The 19,246-nt window shown below is 39.6% G+C and overlaps 5 protein-coding genes across 5 annotated transcripts; 3 read left to right on the top strand and 2 right to left on the bottom strand.

Annotated features, from left to right (window-relative positions):
• The first annotated feature begins 106 nt into the window (after nucleotides 1-106).
• Nucleotides 107-3,697, top strand: LOC110844727 (amyloid-beta-like protein). The gene is made up of 9 exons (XM_022091001.2): nucleotides 107-282; nucleotides 342-401; nucleotides 624-924; nucleotides 1,203-1,550; nucleotides 1,725-2,047; nucleotides 2,159-2,427; nucleotides 2,666-2,966; nucleotides 3,023-3,190; nucleotides 3,266-3,697. Exons 1-9 carry the CDS (start codon nucleotides 244-246, stop codon nucleotides 3,392-3,394), a joined length of 1,938 nt encoding a protein of 645 aa, XP_021946693.1. The 5' UTR covers nucleotides 107-243; the 3' UTR covers nucleotides 3,395-3,697.
• Nucleotides 3,698-4,581: 884 nt separating this feature from the next.
• On the top strand, nucleotides 4,582-6,307 carry LOC110843005 (etoposide-induced protein 2.4 homolog). The gene is made up of 9 exons (XM_022088907.2): nucleotides 4,582-4,712; nucleotides 4,780-4,869; nucleotides 4,940-5,037; nucleotides 5,107-5,212; nucleotides 5,271-5,417; nucleotides 5,475-5,594; nucleotides 5,648-5,804; nucleotides 5,922-6,108; nucleotides 6,186-6,307. The coding sequence occupies exons 1-9, from the start codon at nucleotides 4,701-4,703 to the stop codon at nucleotides 6,295-6,297; spliced, it is 1,029 nt and encodes a 342-aa protein (XP_021944599.1). The 5' UTR covers nucleotides 4,582-4,700; the 3' UTR covers nucleotides 6,298-6,307.
• A 247-nt stretch (nucleotides 6,308-6,554) lies between these two features.
• On the top strand, nucleotides 6,555-10,912 carry LOC110843408 (disheveled-associated activator of morphogenesis 1-A). Its single transcript, XM_022089370.2, has 10 exons — nucleotides 6,555-6,741; nucleotides 6,893-6,935; nucleotides 7,005-7,283; nucleotides 7,348-7,500; nucleotides 7,598-7,978; nucleotides 8,277-8,661; nucleotides 8,752-10,244; nucleotides 10,306-10,476; nucleotides 10,539-10,623; nucleotides 10,688-10,912. Exons 2-10 carry the CDS (start codon nucleotides 6,918-6,920, stop codon nucleotides 10,792-10,794), a joined length of 3,072 nt encoding a protein of 1,023 aa, XP_021945062.2. The 5' UTR covers nucleotides 6,555-6,741; nucleotides 6,893-6,917; the 3' UTR covers nucleotides 10,795-10,912.
• On the bottom strand, nucleotides 10,813-12,056 carry LOC110843007 (C-type lectin 37Db). Its single transcript, XM_022088909.2, has 5 exons — nucleotides 11,852-12,056; nucleotides 11,700-11,794; nucleotides 11,527-11,635; nucleotides 11,179-11,286; nucleotides 10,813-11,124 (listed from the first exon to the last, which is right to left on the bottom strand). Exons 1-5 carry the CDS (start codon nucleotides 11,913-11,915, stop codon nucleotides 10,991-10,993), a joined length of 510 nt encoding a protein of 169 aa, XP_021944601.1. The 5' UTR covers nucleotides 11,916-12,056; the 3' UTR covers nucleotides 10,813-10,990.
• A 63-nt stretch (nucleotides 12,057-12,119) lies between these two features.
• On the bottom strand, nucleotides 12,120-13,817 carry LOC110843006 (NF-kappa-B inhibitor cactus). Its single transcript, XM_022088908.2, has 3 exons — nucleotides 13,659-13,817; nucleotides 12,725-13,356; nucleotides 12,120-12,509 (listed from the first exon to the last, which is right to left on the bottom strand). The coding sequence occupies exons 2-3, from the start codon at nucleotides 13,347-13,349 to the stop codon at nucleotides 12,142-12,144; spliced, it is 993 nt and encodes a 330-aa protein (XP_021944600.1). The 5' UTR covers nucleotides 13,350-13,356; nucleotides 13,659-13,817; the 3' UTR covers nucleotides 12,120-12,141.
• Between the last annotated feature and the right edge of the window lie 5,429 nt (nucleotides 13,818-19,246).

The following is a 19,246-nucleotide window of genomic DNA, read 5'->3' as shown; positions in this document are numbered from 1 at the left end:
AGTAACCATGGCAACAATCCTCACTCACTCACACTCACTCTGATGACGTCACCCACACGATCGATCTCCACTACACCTCCGCACACACAACATGCGCCCTTCTTCCTTTCTTCATTCTTCAGAGAGACGACGTGAGACACACCTAAAACACCAAAACCAACAATTGCGCATAAAACCAACGAGATCGTCGCGATGTGAAATCGCTCTTCTCGCTTTTTCTCGAAGAAAAATTTTGAAATAATTATGAAGCTGCTAACTGCGGTCGTCCTCGTGGTTGTCATGGTAACGGTTTTTTTTATTATTTTTTTGGTTGTTAGGATACTAAATTTTTATTTTCGTAGGGAACTTGTTCCTGTGACAACAATAACAACGTGAAGGGTGGAAAAATCTCGGAGCCCATGGTGAGTTTTTTTTATAGGATTTTATAGAGAGAAATTGGGTATGAATAGGCTAAAATTGGGTAGAATAGACTATAAAATGGGTAGAAAGGACTATTAAATAGGCTAAAAACGCCTAAAAATAGTATAGAAAAAATAGTCTAAAAAAGCTAAAAATAGACTAAAATAAGCTATAAAATACTATAAATCCTAAAAAACACTAAAAAAAACCTCTCTCCCCCACAGATCGCCACCACCTGCCCCCTCCCCACTCCCACCTCCCCCCAGGACCCCACCTCCACCTACCTCCTCCAGTACACCCCAGATTCCACGACCTTCCTGCCCACCCCGGACTCCACCCCTGGCTGCATCACGGACAAGCTCGAGATCCTCAAACAGTGTCAGAAACTCTACCCCACCAAGGACATCACCAACATTGTCGAAAATAACGCCAAGAAATTGGGAAGTGTCTGCAAAAAAGTGGGTTCGAAAAAGAAGTGCGGAGGACCCGTGGGGAATGTGGACACCGTGGTTTATAGGTGTTTGGGTGAGTGGTATAAAATATTTAGAGTTTCCATGGAAATTATTTATATGGGTGGTTTCCATGGAAATTTATTGATAAGAAATGCCTAGTTTCCATGGAAATTACTAGCAAAAATAGGTGGTTTTTTATAGGTGTTTGGGTCAGTGGTATATTTTTTTATTAGTTTCCATGGAAAAATTTATAAAAATGCCTAGTTTCCATGGAAATTATTCGCAAAATCCAAGTTTCCATGGAAAAAATAAATAAACATGCCAACTAATAATTAAAAAAATAATCCATAGAATCTCCCTTCCAATCGGACGCCCTGTTGGTCCCCTCCCCCTGCATATTCGACCACATCCACAACTCGACCTCCTGCTGGGACTCTTCCCGATGGAACTCCACCGCCTTCAATTCCTGTTCCCATAGAAACTTTAAACTCAAATCCTTCGCCGTGCTGTTGCCGTGCGGGGTTGGATTATTTACAGGCGTGGAGTTTGTCTGCTGCCCCCCGGAACACGTTGCCATGGAAACCACGAATAAAAAATTGGATACGAAATTGGATAATTACGAGGACTATCAGGATAATGAGGAGGAGGATGAGGAAGATGAGGATGAGGAGGAGGATGATGATTATTATTTTGATGAAGGTGAGGGTTTCCATGGGGATTTTTTAATGTTTCCATGGGGAGTTTTTTTAATTTCCATGGCGATTTAAAATATTAATTTATAAAAATCGCCATGGAAACTTATTTTAAAAAACCATTTCCATGGCAATTAAAATAATTTCCATGCCAACTAATAATTTAAAAAAATCTCCATAGCAACCACCACGACAACCACGACAACCACCCCCCCTCCCTCCGTGGACCCCTACTTCACCCAAAACAGCGAGGCGAACGAGCACCTCAACTTTAAGCAGGCGGAGATCCGATTAGAGAACCTCCACCGACTGCGCATGTCCAAAGTGATGCGCGACTGGGAGGACCTCGAGAAAAAGTATCAGCTGATGAAAAATGGCGGGAACGGGGAGGAGGCGGAAACGTTCAAAAAAAGCGTCACTTTGAGGTTTCAGAAAACCATTAAAAATCTGGAGGATGAGGGAAATGCAGAGAAGAGGCAGCTGCTCGCTGTTCATCAGCAGAGGGTGGGTTTAATTGGGGATTTTTTTTGTAACCATGGAAATATTTTTATAAAAAATGTAACCATGCAGATAACATTTTTTTTAATGTAACCATGGAAATAATTCTAAAATTAGGTATTATCCCACCTAAACGAGCGAAAGAAAGAGTCCATGGAGTGCTTCACGACATCTCTGACCTCCTCCGAGCAGAACCCGAACAAGGTTCGGAAGTGCTTGGAGAAGCTGATGCGGATTCTGCACAAGGATCGCCACCACACTCTGACCCATTACAAGCACTTGTTAAAGAGCAATCCGAAACAGGCGGAGATTGAGAAGGATTACACGCTGCAGAGGTTGACTCAAATCAGCCTCACCGCCAGGCAGGGCTTGGTCATGCTCGAGAGGTGAGTTGTAGGGGGGGATTATGTGGCCAGTGTGTGGGTTTTTTAGGTTTTGCTTTGACTCGGGCCAGGGGAAGTATTTTGCGGTGGAACTCATGTGTTTCATGATGTGACCAGCGCGTCTGTCCGTCTGAAATTTAAAAATCGCTAGACTCACTCGGGCTCGACGAAGTCATTGATTTTAAAAAAACCACACAACTCGGGCCAGACGAACTAAAAAACAATCCCATTATATCCACAGATACCCCCCGCTCTCCACGAAACTCCGCCCCCTGATCGAGGACTACGTGCTGTCCCTCCAAGGCCGTGACGACCCCATCGGCGAGTCCCTCCTCACGGCCACGCACGAGACGGAAAAGGACCTCCTCGAAAAACTCACCCAGCAACACGTGACCGTTTCCATGACAACCACACCGTCACCATCACCACCATCCTCAACAACCACCTTCGTTACTACGGGGAGTAGTTCCACACCCACCATGACAACAACAACCACGATGATGGAAACCATGGAAACGGAGGATAAAGATTTCAAGGATCAGGTAATGTTTAGGAATAATTTTGGTTGCCATGGAAACTAATTAAAAGTAAATTGTAGATAATATCTGTCCGCCGGGAGGTGTACACGTTGCATAGCAACCTCCCCATATCAACGCGTCCCTTGTATTTCACACTCACTTTTGCGGGGATCACCGTGCTGGGGGCGTTCCTCGTGGGGGTTCTGATTCTCGTCAAGAGGAGGGTCATCGATCACCCAAGGAATCACGTGCGTTTCTTGATTTATTCTTTTTTTTGGTTGCCATGGAAACTAAAAAAAATAAAAATAATCCTGTTTCCATAGGGCTTCCTGGAGGTGAACCAGCAGCTCTCGAGCCACACTTTATTGAAATCCCCGGAAGAAAAGCACGTTGCAAACATGCAAATTAACGGATACGAAAATCCTACTTACAAATATTTCGAACAAAATTAAATCATCACATTCCCATGGAAATTTTATCATTAAAAAAATGCCACGTTTTTATTTTTCTCTTTTTTTAAAGGAAAAAAATAGGAAAATTAAAAAAAAAGCTTGGAAAATTTTAAATTCCGTTTTTTTTTGGAATATTTTATAAAAAAGACGGGATTTAAAATTTTAATCACGATTTTCTCGGTTACCATAGAATCTCCTTTTTTTATTATTATTGTGCCATATTATGTTATTCAGTATTAATTCCGTTGCTATGGGTGTATTAAAAATAAAATAAAATGTGAGTGTGCGTGTGGTTTTTTTAATTATGGGTGTGTTGGGGGGGAGTTATTTGCATAGTTATTTAAATCATATATCATAAATAACTTATCGGCAATAAGCTTAATTAATCCTTAATCCCGAATCCAAAAGCATTGTGAATTAATCCTTAATCCTTAATCCCAGCAAATTGAATTATGTAATTAATCCTGGATTAATCTAATCCCGAAATAACATTAATCCTTAATCCCATAAAAATAGTAGTACGAGTTACTACTATTTTTAAACTACTTTTTAACTCGGGATAGCCGATAGCTGCCTATAAGCTTCCGTTAACAGAGGAAATGCTGAGGAAATTATTCACAAAAGTAATCCGGATTATTTAATTTTACTCCTTAATCTAGACTTTTCTTCCCTCAAATATTAATCCATGAAACTCTAAAATCCCACAAAAAAACGACAAATTCTAATCCTGTTAATCCCAATCCCAGATTAAAATCAATCCCTAATCCCAATCCTTAATTCCAAAATTTGAAAAATTAATCCCTAATCCCAATATCTTTAATCCGGCAGTCTCTGTTCCCTAAAATACTACTGCCGATATTAATAGTATCAATTCCTTGGAAACTTTTCTGAGAGGTTATTTGGCTTTTTCAAAATATTATGAAATATCTGCCAGGAAACCTCTCAGATTTTTTTCAGACTATTAATATTGGCTGAACAGTAATCCATGAAACTCTAAAATTTTTACCAAAAAGCGACAAATTCTAATCCTAATCTAATCCCTAATCCGAAGCAAAAAACATTTATTACCCACCCAACCCCACTTTCCAGCCTCCTTTCCTGTTGATTTTCCAAAATAACCCCCCCCCCACTAAGAATAAGCAGATCAAAGTCCACAAACAAAATCTCACCTTGCCCCCTCGATCACTCTCACACACACCCCGCGAACCACATTCAGTAGTCACAAAAATAAACCCAAACTCATCACGCATTTCGCAGTCGCAAAATTCGCAATAACCCATTTTTAAAATTAAGAGTAAAAAAAATTATGAGCTTAAAGGTAACATTTAAAAAAAAAAATTGGTATTAACAAGCAGCAGAAAAACTAAAATTCCATTGTTTCCTAGGAAATATTTATATGCGCAGGAAAAGGCCTTGGCGACAGTTTAAAAGGAATTTATTGGCTCTATTCCCTTGACAACGTCCAGAGGAGGGCGGTGAGGATTTGAATTATTTAATTAATCACCTTGGAAACTGTAATTACCTAAAATTATTTAAACTCCACAGCAACAGGAACGCCAAGAATTTCAAGAGTTGTCAGGGAAACAACGGCAGCAACAAAAACAGCAGAATAAACCCAGCCCGAGGCATCACCATGGCAAAGAGTAATTTATATAAAAAAATTAGTAATTTCCATGGAAAACTAAGTAACCATGGCAACAATTAAATAACAGGGAACCCCGCCTGCTGAACCGCGTGATGCAATGCTGCACCCTCAACGGAATCGTGTTTGGTCTTTCAATCGTCCTCTTCAAAAGTGTGCTCTTGCCTGTTTTGGAGGTGTGTTTTAATTAAAAATTGTTACCATGACAACCGAATAATTAAAAATAAATTCCAGACCCTCCTCTCTCTCCTGAGCACGACCAACTCGACGACCTCCACGTTCTGGTCCTGGCTCCAATTTTTACTCCATTTGACGTTCGACGGGTTGTGGGTGTTGCCGCTGTTTCTTCTCTCCAGGATCGTTAACGCCCTGTGGTTTCAGGTTCGTTGCTATAGCGTTTGTTTCCATGGCAACCATGCTAAAAATTAATACCCACAGGACATCGGCTCCCTTGCGTACCGCTACTCCCTTGGCCGTCCGAAAACGACCCAGTCCTTGTCAACCCTCATCGCGGATAACCTCTTTTCGCTGATTATCCAGGCCTTGTTTTTAGTGCAGGTTTGTGGGGTTTTTTTTGGTTGCCATGGAAACTAATTTTAATTTCCGGGCAGGCCCTCCTTCTGAACTACACGCTGCCGCATCTCCTGGGGGGCTGGATTTCCGCGCTGATTTTCCACACCCACACTTCGTTGCTGTATTCGCTGTATTCTTTCGAGTATAAATGGGTCCAGATGGGGATGCCCCTTCATCAGAGGCTCAATTATTTGGGTATGAGTTGAGTTGTCATGGTGATTTATATCGTTGTTTTCTTTTAATTAATTCGTTGTCATGTTTTTTTTCCAAAATTGTTGCCATGGAAACTAAAAAAAATTCTAAATTCCCTAGAATCCAACTGGCCCTACTTCATCGGTTTCGGGCTTCCCCTGAGCATCCTGACCGGTTACTATGGCGACTGGGTGGTGAGTGGGTGCATCTTTGCCGTCAGTTTCCCCGTCTTTATCATCGCAGGGAATGAGGGGGAGGTCCGGAAATGGGGGGAGGCTAGTCCAAGTGGGGGTGGTCATCAGGAGGGGTAATTTTTTGTTGCCATGACAACCAAATTTATTTATTTCCATTTCCATAACAACTAAAATCCAATTATATTTACAGAATCCGCCTAAAACTATTTTCCTTGGTGGTCTGGATATCTAACGGAATTTTTAAAGGAATTGGTCGCGAGACGTCGTTGCCAGAGAAAAAAATTGTTAATAAAAAAAGATGATTTTTATTTCCATGGTGATTATTTTATTTATATGAAAAAAAACCGGTTCACCCACATTTACACACACACCTACACACTTGCAAATATAAAGGAAATATGCGTAACTAGGTCAACGCCAGTATTTTTAAAATTTTAATTTCTATGGCAACCTAATTTTTTTATTCTATAATTGACCCATTTCCATGGAAAATAAAATCCCATGCGTTTCCATGCATCCTATATTTCCCGGATCCCCATGGAAACAATATCGATTTCCTACATATCCCGCAACCCCAACAACAACGCTGACAGCTGAAAATAATATTCACCCCTTTTTAACACCAACATAACAACGAGTTGGTAAAAAAAATAAATTAATGCGTCGTCATAACAACGAAACAATCACCATAACAACTCGTTTCTATATAACAATCCTATAACAACGAAGAAGAAGCCGTCTAAAAAGTAGGTTACATGATTTCTCTTTCATTTTCTTGTTGTTGCCATTGGTAATTTGGATTTTAGTTGCCATAGAACTTTTCATTTAGTCGTTTGTGTATGTGTGTGTGCCATTTTTTGTAATTTTATAATTGTGCCAAATTTTTTTTTTACATAGCTTAATTTTAATTTATTAAGAAACCATGGGGAAATTGTCAAATGTGAGTTTTTTTTAAATTTTTTAAAAATTTCCATGACAACCAAAATTTTCTATTTAAAAAAATCCACAGATAACGACCCGCCTGCGCCGGGCGACCCGTTCCCTTGGAAACCGATTTTCCACTAAAAAACCTCATCAAAACATTTCCATGACAACCTCATTAAATTCCTTGGTAACAAGATCCACACAAGTTTTAAACAACATGTCGTCAATGGAATTATTTTCCTGTTGCTTTGGCAACAACAATGAGAATAAATCAGAATCCGTCGTCATAGCAACGAGCCCAATAATTCAAGAAGTCATGCCGGATAATTTAGAGGAGTTTGAAGTGGCTTTCTTGGAATTTGTGGTAATGTTTTTCCATGGAGATTTTTTTTTGGACTTGTGTAACCGGCGTGTTTCTCTCTCTGCAGGAAGATTTGGACCTCACGGGGCCCTGTAAATCCACGATCCTCAGTTTGGACCTCCAGAAAAAATGGCAGATTTTCTCGAGTAAAGAACTTCCTCTGGAGGGGAAGGTCACGCTGAGTCCGGAATATTACATTGACCGACTGGGGAATGTCATGGTAACTTATTTTTTAAATTCCATGGAAACTGTGATTTTATTTCCATGGAAACTGTTAATATAATTTCCATGGCAACTTAATTAAAACAAAATTGCAGGCCCCGGAGGAGACCCACACCCACCACCTCTACACCTCGCTCCACCTCTCCCTCCGCACCCAGCCCAACAAGTTTGTGACCAAGTTCCTCTCCCTTTCCGGCCTGGAATTACTACTTTCTCGGCTGACCCCCCCCTCCTCCTCCCACATCCTCAAGTGCATAAAATCCTTGATGAACAACTCGAAGGGTCGCCAGTACTTCCTCACGGACCAGAAATTCATCAATAAAATCATCGAAATGGTCGCTTTCGACTGTGTCAAAACGAAAGTGGACGTGTTTGAGATTTTGGGAGCGCTGTGTTTGGTGCCGGGGGGTTGGAAAATGGTGCTCGACGCCGTGGATTGGTTGGAGCAGTGGGGGGAGGAGAGGGCTAGGTTTTTGGTGAGGATCGAGGATTTTTTTGGGGGGGCGAGGGGGCGTTCATATGTTATGGGGGGTTTTTAAGGAGGTGTTGAGCGAGGGAGGGTGTGTTTTTGATGGCGTCGTGCATGGACGCCCCCATAATAATTCCTAAATTCTTAATTTTTAAGGGGCCCCTCATATATCACGTCGAAAAAAAGTCACTTTTTCTCCACCCTCACGTAACCACCAAATAAAATCCCACATTTCCACCGCATAACATATGAACGCCCCCATAATTATTATAAATCACCATGGAAATAACTAATAAATCCCGTAGACCATCCTGAACGACCTGGACCGCTCCACGGGCAACTACCGAACCTCGCTCCACCTAAAAACCGCAATCATGTCCTTCCTGAACGCCCTTTTGAATTACGGCCCAGGCGAAGAAAGCTTGGAATTCCGGCTCCACCTCCGCTTCGAACTTTTGCAGCTCGGAATCGAACCAATTTTGAAAAAATTACGGAAATTAGACAACGAAATTCTGGATAAACACTTGGATTTTTTCGAAGCCGTGTGGGCCTCGGATTTGGAATTGTCAAATAATTCCACGGTTTGTAACCATGGGAATCTGGATGAAATGTGGAAATATTTAAAGGAAAAGTGCTGTCATTCCTTCGAGTGGAAGTATTTAGAGAGGATTTTACATGGGCTTGTGAGAGGTGAGCGGGTTTCCATGGAGAATTTTATGGTTTCTATGGATATATTTTTTTAAGTTTCCATGGAAATAATACTTCTTTTAATTATTGCAGCCCCCCACCCCCACCGCTGCCTCCAGCTAATCTCCATTTTGCTCATGGAAATCACTCTGCACGAGGATTTGGAGAATTACTCGTTATCAAAAATAAACATTTCCATGGAAACGATATTTCAAAAATTGGAAACCACGGAAAAGTGTGAAAAATACCGAATGGAAATTGATTTAATGAAAAAATTGCTAAAAGACAAAGAACACGAGTGGGAGGAGCTACAAATTGAATTTAAGAAAAACCTAGTTCAAGGGGAGGAGTGGAAACGGAAATGGGAGGAGCTTAAACTCAAACCACCGCCCAGAAATAAAAAAATCCCACCCATCAACCAATCAGAAGAGCCGAGGGGCGGAGTTACTACCTTAGCTCCTCCCCCACTAACCAATGGGATAATCGCCCCTACCATAACCCCGCCTACAAATCAAATAACCCCGCCTACAATCCCACCTCCAGGACCGCCCCCACCCCCACCTCCTCCTCCACCACCCCCTCCCCCTCCCCCACCACCAACCCTCCACGAAACCCTCTCGAAAAAAACCACCCCCACCCCGCCACACCCCCTAAAATCCCTTAATTGGACGCTCCTCCCCCAAATCCAAAACACAATTTGGGAAGAAATAGACGAATCCACAATCTATCAAACTTTGGACCTCCCCCTGATCCAAACCCTATTCGCAAGCCACACCCACCACCAAAACTCCTCCCACCATAACCCCACCCACCACTCCACCCACACCCACCTCCACTCCAGCACGATCTTGGACCCCCGCAAATCCCAGAACCTCACGATCCTCCTCTCCCGCCTCAAACAATCCAACGAATTGATCACCCATGGAATTGCTACCATGGAAACCAACATTTCCGTCGATATGCTCGAACAACTCGTCAAATTCCTCCCAACAAAAGAGGAAATCCAACTTTTAACCTCGGTTTCCATGGAAAATTCAATAAACCGAGCAGACCTATTCCTTTTTGGACTCTTAAAAATCCCAAACTACGAACAAAAACTAATGGCGATTATTTTCCTCAAAAAATTAAATCCAACAACAGAAGAATTAAATCAAAAATTAATCCAGATTAAAAAAACCTTGGAAAACTTTACAAATTCCCCGAAATTAAAAGAGTTTTTAAAATTAGTCCTGGCCGTTGGAAACTATTTAAATCGAGGGTCACGTGGCAATTGCTATGGTTTCAGACTCACTTCTTTAAATAAATTAAAAGACACGAAAGGACTCGGCGGGGTCAGCTTGCTAAACTTTTTAGTCATGGAAATTTATGATAAATTTCCTAAAATCGCCGATTTAGAGCTGGATTTTGGAGAGAATTTGAAGTTTGCTGCGAAGATTAATTTGAAAGATTTGGAATTTGATGTTAAATGGTTGGTGGAGGGGGTGGGGTGGGTCAAGGGGGTTTATTCTGATGGGGGGGAGATTTGTGAGGAGGTCGAGGGGGTCGTGAGGGGGGTGGAAAGGGAGTTTCAAGTTGTTTGGGGGGAGGTTAGTTTGGTTTTTTATTTGTTTCCATGGGGATTTTTTTAAATTTTTAAATTTTTTTCAGCTCAAAAAGGTGGCTCGATTCTTTGGAGAAACGGATTTTGAGGATTTTTTCATCATTTTTGACGAGTTTTTGACGAGTTTCGTGGAAACATTGAATGAAATTAAGCTCAAAAAGGTTAAAAAAGAGATCGAGAATGATTACGCGACGTTGAAAATCAAGGAGAAGCCGCAGGTGATGAATTTTAAAATTTTATAGTTTCCATGGAAATTAATTTAAATTCTATTTTTTTGTAGCCACGAAAAAAATCCACGGAAAATATAAACCTGGGAAAAAATGAAAATGGCGAATTTGACGATTTAATCTCTGCTTTAAGAACGGGTAAAAATTTATTTTATTTTAAATCAGTTTCCATGGAAAATAAAATAATAAAAAATCTCCCCAGGCGACGTCTTCAGTGAAGAACACCATTTAAAGAAGCGGACAAATTCCCGAATTGCTCGAAACAATGGGAAAAAAGAATCAAACCAATCAAGGGAAAGAATTCAGTAGTCATGGAAACGATCGAGACTTTTTTTTAAAAACACATGTGCCATTTATTTTTGTAATTTTTTTAAAGTTTTTTAATAAATTTCTTAACGAAAAAAAATATGGCGATTTATTTGGCTAGTTGTATGGCTCGGGCTGCGCGAAGGACACACATAAAAAAATAAATTCTTAGGTGAGGAACAAAAATTTGTAAAAAAAATCACGCTTCACAAACGAAGAAAGTTTCGAAAGAGCAGGGCGTGTCGTTCCATTTGAGGCCTTTCGCGTCCCTGTTCCAGAGTTCCAAACAGTGCTCTTCCTCGCCGTTCTCGTACTTGAAGTTGTTCGGCTCACCTAAGGTTTTTTTTAAGGTTTTTTTATGGTTGTCGTGGGAATTTATGGGCTAACCTGCATTCCAATTTGTGAACGTGATTGGTTTCCCAGTGGAAAACCAGATGAAGTTCCCTTCTTCGCCTTGGTCTGTCCCGGAGGTCCAGAAGTGGTCTGAGCCGAGGCCTGCGTTTAAATAATTTTGGCATTTTAGCAGAGAGATTTTGGCAAGGAAATTGGCATAAGTTTTGGCAAAAAATTTGGCGTGCTAAAAAATTGGCACAGAAATTGGCATGCCAAAATTTAGCACAGAAATTAGCACAAAAATTAGCACGTGGCAGTTGGCGTGCTAAAAAAATTGCCAATTTTGGCACAAAAATTGGCACAAAAATCAGCACGCCAAAACTCCCCCTTAAAAAAACCCACCAATTTCATTCACGTATTTCTCAAGCACATCATTTTCCTCCTTTGACTCGATGCTCGCTAATTGCATTCCATGGTAGCGACAATACTGCTGCGATTTGTACCAGTTGGCCTGCAAAAAAAATTAATTTAAAAAATCCCCATGCTAACAAATAATCCAATTTTTTTTTAAATACCTTAAAAAAGTGCCCCACATAATATCTCTTTTGACCTAATTTAACGAATGGCATGCTCCATGACGACGACGACGCACTCGGAGAAGTGCACGTTTCTATGGAGATTTATACTTTTATTTTAAAAAAACTAAAATAAATAAGAAACCCGTTACCTGGACTACACCACTGAAAAATACTCGTCAAGAGGAGAGAAAGGAACAATAAATTGGTAGTCATGACTTGAAAGTTTGGCTGTTGTGTGACTACTGGTCAGCGCTACTATAGCAACCTTTTAGCGATATAATAATATATGATTTTTAGAAAGTTGTCTTGTTGCGTGGCAACGTAATATTAAGTTTCTATGGTGGCAACTATGCGCATTTCTTATGCAAGTAACCTCATGCATTTTCATTATAATAAAGTAACCATGGAAACAGACTCTTATATATAAAATAAATACTTTTTATTCCTCATCGCTCTCGTCGCTAAAGTAATCCACCACTTCGGCTCCAAACTGTTTTAAAACATGGCAAAAATCGTTTAATAAATTGCAGCTGGCGAGCGTGTAGGCCGACATTCCGGCGTAATTCTCAATTTCCATGGTTTCCCTGGTGGAATATTCCAATAATAGTTTTAAGGCGGCCAGGTCACGTTTTTCCACAGCGAAATGGAGCGAGGTCCGGCCGGATTTGCCGTCCGTCGTGGAGGTGGGTGTGCCCAGGAAGAGGAGGGTGTGTAGGGGGGTGAGTGGGGAGGGTGGGGTGGAGGTGGGGGAGTGGGTGGGGCTAGAGGGGGTGTAACTCAACGTGGCGAGATGGAGTGGGGAGAGGCCTGTGGATTTAAATAAATTATTTAGTTTCCATGGTTTATGTTTTTTTTAGTTTCCATGGGTATTAAAAATGCGTTTCCATGGAAAAAATAGTTGTCATGGAAAAAATGCTAATAAACACGTTTCCATGACAAAAAAATAATTTCCATGACAATAAAACACGTTTCCACGAAAAAAAAATAATTAATCTCCATAACAACACCCCAAAAAAACTCACCCTCATAATTCCTCCCCTCCAGAACCCTCCCGAGACAAAAACTCCCCCCCACCACCCCATTCCCCCCACTTCCCTCCACCGCCCTCACCAAAGCCTCCAGACACCCCCCGAACCCCCACCTGCACGCCAAATGCACCGGACTGTCCCCATTGGCATCTCGAACCTCCACACTGGCCCCACTCACCACCAGCAACCTCACAACCTCCACTTGATTAGTTAAGACAGCAAAATGCAGCGGGGCCTGCCGCGTCGTATCAGTTTGCACATTAAGGACCGAGGGGTGTGGCAGCAGGGGGAGGATTTTTGACAATAACTGCGTGTCCTTGGTAACTATCGCCTCGTGAAGAGGGGTGTGGTCCGAGTTGGGGGTGGGTGTGACATAGAACTGCCAGGGGTGGGTCTGGGAGGATAGTGTGGAGTGGGTGGAGTGGTCTGTTGAATCTAAACGAGAGTAGTATCCGGAGGACGTCGTGGAGGCGGTTTTTAAGTGGGAGGCAGAGTGGGTGGAGTTTGTTAGTTGGTGGGGGTGTGGTTCTTCCAAATCTGTGGAGTCCAGAGGTTGGGAGATGTAACCGGAATCGGAGGTTTCTGCGGGGGTGGGGTTTTTTAAGTCCGTCGTTTCCATGGGTTTTCTAAGGGAATATTTATTTTTTTGTTACTTGATTAATAATTTATAAAATATTATATTAAACAATTTCCACGGCAACGTAATAAAATTTCCACAACAATAATCATGACATTTGAATAATATCGTTGCTATGACAACGGAAAAAAACCCACAAAAGCACTTGAACAAGTGTGTGTAGATAGAATGTCGTTCTTCCCAACAAGCTGGGAAAAACCCAGAAGTGTAAAGTTGCCATGGGAATTCCAAGAGTTAATTCTATCGTATTTTTTGAAATTTTGCTCGGAAACTATGGGTGAAATTACTTACCTTTATTTGGAAATTTTTTGTTATTTTTCTATAGCAACCAAAAACAGCAGGTTTTTTTCCGTAACTATGACAACAATTAAATGGAGATAATTATTTCAAGAGTGTGTGTGTCTCTGATGAAGCACAATTTTCGACTGGTGTGTGCTTCGCCTTCAGAGGGTGGATTTTGTGCGAGGAGAGTGGTGGTGGTTTGTGACGTCAGAAATGGTGAGGATCTTGGGATTCCCTATAGTTTATGAGATTCTCGATCCATGTAAGGATCACTCTGAGAGTTAAAAATATCCATGGCACCCGGTTTGTTTGGGTTTTTTGTTTAAAAATAGATGGTTTTCTTCTATATTTGTGTTTTTTTAAAAATTAATTCCGTTTCCATGGGAATGACAAATTGCTATAGAAATGATGCACATCTTAATTTCCAATGGGTGTTTTGCCAGGGAAATCATGTGCCTGAATCGCAATGGATGCTTTGGACAATGAGACAAATTTTCATGATCCACAATCATCAACTGACTGGTGTCAGCACTGATTATGGTGGTTTATGGAAGGAGCGGATTTTACAGCCGGGACAAATCCTACGCCTCCAAGACGAATTTCACGATCATGTTCCATCTTTTTGACTTCTAACTCGTACTTCTAACTCAATGGTGTGAGCATTAATTATTGTGGTTTATGGAAAGGAAGGAGCGGATTTTACAGCCAATTTGGTAATTTGGTTGTCAACCAAATATTACAAATTATAGTATTCTGTCCCAACGACTCATATGACCCCCACTGGTCAACCACTTGACCGATTTTATCAACCAAGTTCATGGAAAAATTGCATGCAATTCCCGAACTTTTAATTTTTCAAAAAACATTTCATCCTTCCATCACCCCCATGTCGTGGTCCTGATGGAACAGCCCGTGGTCCTCCTCATCGTGAAGCAACGCGTTGTCCTCGTCCTCCTGATGTGCGTCGTCGTTACGCTCCATGACGGATTGAGGAGAAGGAGGAGCAGCCGGCAGTGGACTTGATGCGGGAGTATCCATGGCAAAAATTACAGGAGGGCAACCGATATCGAACTTTCACGAGGGGTGCAGTTTACTGTTTACTGTAGTTTATTCAAGTGTCGCGAATCATCAGTTATACACTGCTTTTCAGATCAAGACACAATAATAAAAATTTGTACTAATCTACAATATAACTATATATAAGTTTGTTGTCATCATATTATAATTATAAATTGCTAACATCTGGTCCATTGTGATTTATTTGACCAGTTACAAACTCACGTGCATTTGATTGAAACAATCCGTAGGACATGTTGCATAATTCCCAGTCTTTAGGTAAAGTATTCCATAAACAGTATCTTCTAAACAATGTTGAACGCTTAAATACTTCTGTTCTATGGGTCGGGGCGCACATATTCGGGCGCTTGTTGTTCAACGTTCTCTCGGAGAAAATTAATTTGTTACTTTTGTACATCTTATACGCGTTCTTTAATAGTACGTATTTCGATCTCTGTTCAACCGTAAGCATTTTGTTATCATTACTGATTTTTTGAAGATCGATATTTTTTCGCAGACTCTTTAAAGTGATTTTCTTTGTTGATCGTAATTTCGCAAGCTTAGGATAATAATAACTTAAGAGGAAGTTGTAAATGACATCCTGAATCTTGCTAAGTGACAGGGATCATCCCTGTCACTTAGATGTCTGTACCGTCCATATGTCAATACAGTAATCAATAACCGAATGTACCTGAGTGTTAATTATTACACGCATTGCCTGCTCACTAATTGAGCGTTTAAGACCATGCAGGATTTTTATCCGTTGACAGACTTTTGAAAATACAGTTTCATAATGTAATTTAAAATTTAAACTAGGGTCAAGAGTTATTCCTAGATATTTAAACGACATAACTCGCTCTATAATGTGATCGCCCTTTATCGGTACTCTTTCATTGAGGAAGTACATACACTTAGTTTTGTCATAATTAATATTCAGATAATTTTCAATACACCACTCACTAAATTTGTTAAAGCAGTTTTGTAGTTCTTGTACAATGTTATCCGATCCTACATAAATTATGACGTCATCTGCATAGCATAAAAAGTTAATAACAATGGCTAATTTTACATCATTTAATAAAATAATTTTAAAAAAGCTTGCTTAGGCGAGGCGCTGCTAAAAGTGAAAAACAAGGCCTCTGGCATATCTTTTAAATATCTCGTACCTTTATCATTGGATAACAGGAGTTGGTGGCTTTGTCTCACCGCGAGGCCAAACATTTTTACCGTTTACCATACCACGACGTTTATTACTTACATTTTCTTCTAAGAAATTCAATTATTGCTAATTAAAATTGTATCTATATGTGTGAACGCTTAAACAAACTTATTGCTTCGAAAGGGTAATAAATTGCGTGGATTTTGTAAAATTATTATGCAGAGGACCAATATGATCAATAATGTTTATTTAGCTCATAATTAAATTCGATAGTTAACCAGTAATTCAGGTAGCTAAAAAAATTTGATGGATGTGCACAATTTTAAATAGGTGTTATGCAAAAAATTAAGATGCCGACGCACGAATAACAACGCGAGGGTATTTCCTAATTTTATTTACATATTAACACAACTAGTTTTCAGTACGAATTAAAAAGTGATAAATGATAATTTTGACGTGAACCCAGATTAGGTTCTTGCGAATTCTTGAGAATATATTCTTAATTGCTAGAGGCTTGGCGTAAAATGTTTGGCCTCGCGGTGATGCAAAGCCACCAACTCCTGTCACAATGATAAAGGTACGAGATATTTAAAAGATATGCCAGAGGCCTTGTTTTTCACTTTTAGCAGCGCCTCGCCTAAGCAAGCTTTTTTAAAATTATTTTATTTCATGAATTTTAGGTGATGCACATTTTCAGACAATTAATTACACCTCAAAATTGTTAAACTTTTTTAAATGAAGACCGAATGTCTTGAATCTTTTTCATTACAAAATTAGTTGAAAATATGTACAAGGGGTCGCAAAATTAAGGCTCAAATAATCCAAATTTTTTAATTAATTTAGCAGATAATAATTTTTCAGATATTAGGTTTTACGAGGATTATTTATTTCACGAGAACAATCTGGATTAGGGAGGAAGATTATTTAATCTGGATTAGATTAATAAATTACAAAATGAACTTATAAACATTTAAATCCAAAATATATGCATATAGGATGTTCAAATTTAAAATTTGTAAATTTGACACAGTACTTAAATATAAAATTATTGAAATTTGAGTTTGCAAAAGAATTTGTAATTAATATGGATTAATAATCGTGCCCAACACTGATCAGGAGGAAAGTTTTTGTGCGATTGGCCAAAAATGGAAATTAAGTGGTGTTTATGCTTCACGTCACCGTCCCGTCCTCCTCCAAATCCGATTTTTTGATTGGTTAAAATTTTTAATTGTCGTAGTGATAATTTCAATCAGCCAATCAAAAAATCGGATTTGGAGGAGGACGGGACGGTGACGTGAAGCATAAACGCACCTTTACAATTGACCAATTAATTTGGCAAATTAAAATTGCCTAACACAACTACTTGTATTTGGAAAATTGTTATATTGATAGCTAGTAGCAACCAACTAGGAATATTGTAATTTTTGGTTAGCAACATGAATGGTTTCAGATGCTTCCATCAAAACTTTTTCAGTTTTGGACCGATCTCAGTCGGATTTGTTTTAAATGACGCACAACCGATTTCTGCATGATAAAATCAGGTTTTATGCATATAGTCCTGTAGCACAAGTATCTCAAATTTTGATTTTAAAGTTTCAAATTCAAATTTGAGAGCGAAGAATAAAACTTTTCTATCGGACATATTGAAAAACCAAATCTCCTAATTCTCCTCTGCACGATTGCTCTTTACACCATTTGCGTAGGATTAACCGTTTAGGCTCAAGCCTCGCTGACAGTTTCAAAGGGTGTATACGAAAGCATACTTAGGCTTCGCCGTAACCATGGTGACACTTTTTTGCGGGCACCCATTGTTACTTTTGCCTCACCTAAGAAAAAAGCCGAGAAGCAGATTGAGCCCAAAATACTACCCTGTCCTACACCCTTATTCGTACAGTAGTATTCGTCATCATTATTAAATTTAAAAGTTCTCGAGTCTAAGTTGTTAAAAATTAAATTTACTAATTGCTTGCTTAATTTAAATTGTTGAGCCAGCTTCCTAGTTAGTTTGTCATGAGAAATGCTGGAGAAAGCGTCTTTTAAATCAATAAATATAGCTCCAACCTTCCCATTCTTTTTATCAATTTCACTATATACATACGTGGTGAATTCTTCTATAGCGGAGTGACACGACCGATTGCAACACGGATGTTCTGAGAATGGGATTTTAATTAATGAAAAATATTAGGTTTGGATGCAGCTTTTCTGGTGGCACTCTCAGCCCTACCAGAAGGCGGCTATAAATATTTAATTTCTAGCGTTAAATTCCATAAAATTCACTAGATTTATATCGAACCATTTGTATAAATTAAGTTTGAAATAATTCTCATCGCGAAATTAATTTCATTTTTGACCGTATTTTATAGCGTCTGGTTGAAATGAAACGCATCGAAGTCCTTACATTGGCGTTGGCAAATTCCGGGATTGAAAAGTTCCTGTTCCTGTTCGTCGACTGAGCAGAAGGCTGAGCGTGATCCGGGAAAGACGTCAGGCAAGCGACACTGATTGCCTGCTTGCTGTCCTGTCTGCTGACCGCCGCCATCTTCCCGGATCACGTTCAGCTCACGGGCTGCTCCAGTCGACGATTGAATTTCCTTTCGTGAGGAAGTTATTTTTTCAAGTTTCAAGATTATTACTAAAATAATTTGTAAAAGTGTTTTCACGATTAATCTAAGGTAAGTAATAGGAGGGGGTAAGATTTTCTCCATATTTCTTAAGGAATTTCCATAATTTTTCCAATATTTCCATAATTTCACTTGTTTTTCTCTAAATTTGATTATTTACCCTAATTAACTTTATTTAATACTAATAATTTCGCCTCCTTCACCAATTTTTCCATCCAACCTTATATTTTAACTAAATTAAATTTTGGCAATTATAAAAATGTATCTTTTTTATTAGATTATAGAAGCCCTGGCTCGGGCTTATATAATCATTTACACATCATTTACATGTAAATAATTTCTTTCCCTAAGTTGCTATGCATGTAACAACTGAATTTTAAAAATTTCAAACCTCCATAACTTCGTCATTTTACATCCGATTTTCATGACCATAAAGAATGATCTTAATAATTTTTTAAGCCCTTTCGATTCCCCTTTGCCGATTTTTCACTTTCAGCGGAATATTTTGAGATACAGAAAAAAAAGTCACTAAAACGAGAATTACACCATGAAGTTATGAACCGATTAAGCCCAGAGATCTATAAACAATACTACACAGAATTTACTACCCATTTGTCGAAACCGCATGTCTCTACGACGTATGGTTCTCTCACAATCTTATCTGACTGTTTTGAGGTGGGCACTTAACTGCATACTATGGCTTCGCCGTAACCATGCACGTATTTTTTTTGGGTGCATGGTTACGTTTGGGTCTCGCCTTA

This window comes from Folsomia candida, unplaced genomic scaffold (assembly GCF_002217175.1).
Source record: "Folsomia candida strain VU population unplaced genomic scaffold, ASM221717v1 Fcan01_Sc002, whole genome shotgun sequence".
In the NCBI taxonomy this organism is placed as follows: Eukaryota; Metazoa; Arthropoda; class Collembola; order Entomobryomorpha; family Isotomidae; genus Folsomia; species Folsomia candida.
Note: the sequence above shows the minus strand (reverse complement) of the source record. Positions and strands in the feature narration are given on the sequence as shown.

Bases quoted from the DNA above. Each gene is read 5' to 3' on its own strand.
- LOC110844727 (XM_022091001.2), top strand. From the start codon at position 244: ATGAAGCTGCTAACTGCGGTCGTCCTCGTGGTTGTCATG. The intron at 2,428-2,665 runs GTGAGTTGTAGG...TTATATCCACAG, and splicing joins GGCTTGGTCATGCTCGAGAG to ATACCCCCCGCTCTCCACGA. The intron at 2,967-3,022 runs GTAATGTTTAGG...AGTAAATTGTAG, and splicing joins ATAAAGATTTCAAGGATCAG to ATAATATCTGTCCGCCGGGA.
- LOC110843005 (XM_022088907.2), top strand. The intron at 5,038-5,106 runs GTAATTTATATA...ATTAAATAACAG, and splicing joins AGGCATCACCATGGCAAAGA to GGAACCCCGCCTGCTGAACC. The intron at 5,418-5,474 runs GTTCGTTGCTAT...TAATACCCACAG, and splicing joins TTAACGCCCTGTGGTTTCAG to GACATCGGCTCCCTTGCGTA.
- LOC110843408 (XM_022089370.2), top strand. The intron at 10,477-10,538 runs GTGATGAATTTT...ATTTTTTTGTAG, and splicing joins AAATCAAGGAGAAGCCGCAG to CCACGAAAAAAATCCACGGA. The intron at 10,624-10,687 runs GTAAAAATTTAT...AAATCTCCCCAG, and splicing joins AATCTCTGCTTTAAGAACGG to GCGACGTCTTCAGTGAAGAA.
- LOC110843007 (XM_022088909.2), bottom strand. From the start codon at position 11,915: ATGACTACCAATTTATTGTTCCTTTCTCTCCTCTTGACGAGTATTTTT. The intron at 11,636-11,699 runs GTATTTAAAAAA...TTTTTTTTGCAG, and splicing joins ATGTGGGGCACTTTTTTAAG to GCCAACTGGTACAAATCGCA. The intron at 11,287-11,526 runs GTGGGTTTTTTT...ATTTAAACGCAG, and splicing joins GAAATACGTGAATGAAATTG to GCCTCGGCTCAGACCACTTC.
- LOC110843006 (XM_022088908.2), bottom strand. From the start codon at position 13,349: ATGGAAACGACGGACTTAAAAAACCCCACCCCCGCAGAAACCTCCGAT. The intron at 12,510-12,724 runs GTGAGTTTTTTT...TTAAATCCACAG, and splicing joins GGAGGGGAGGAATTATGAGG to GCCTCTCCCCACTCCATCTC.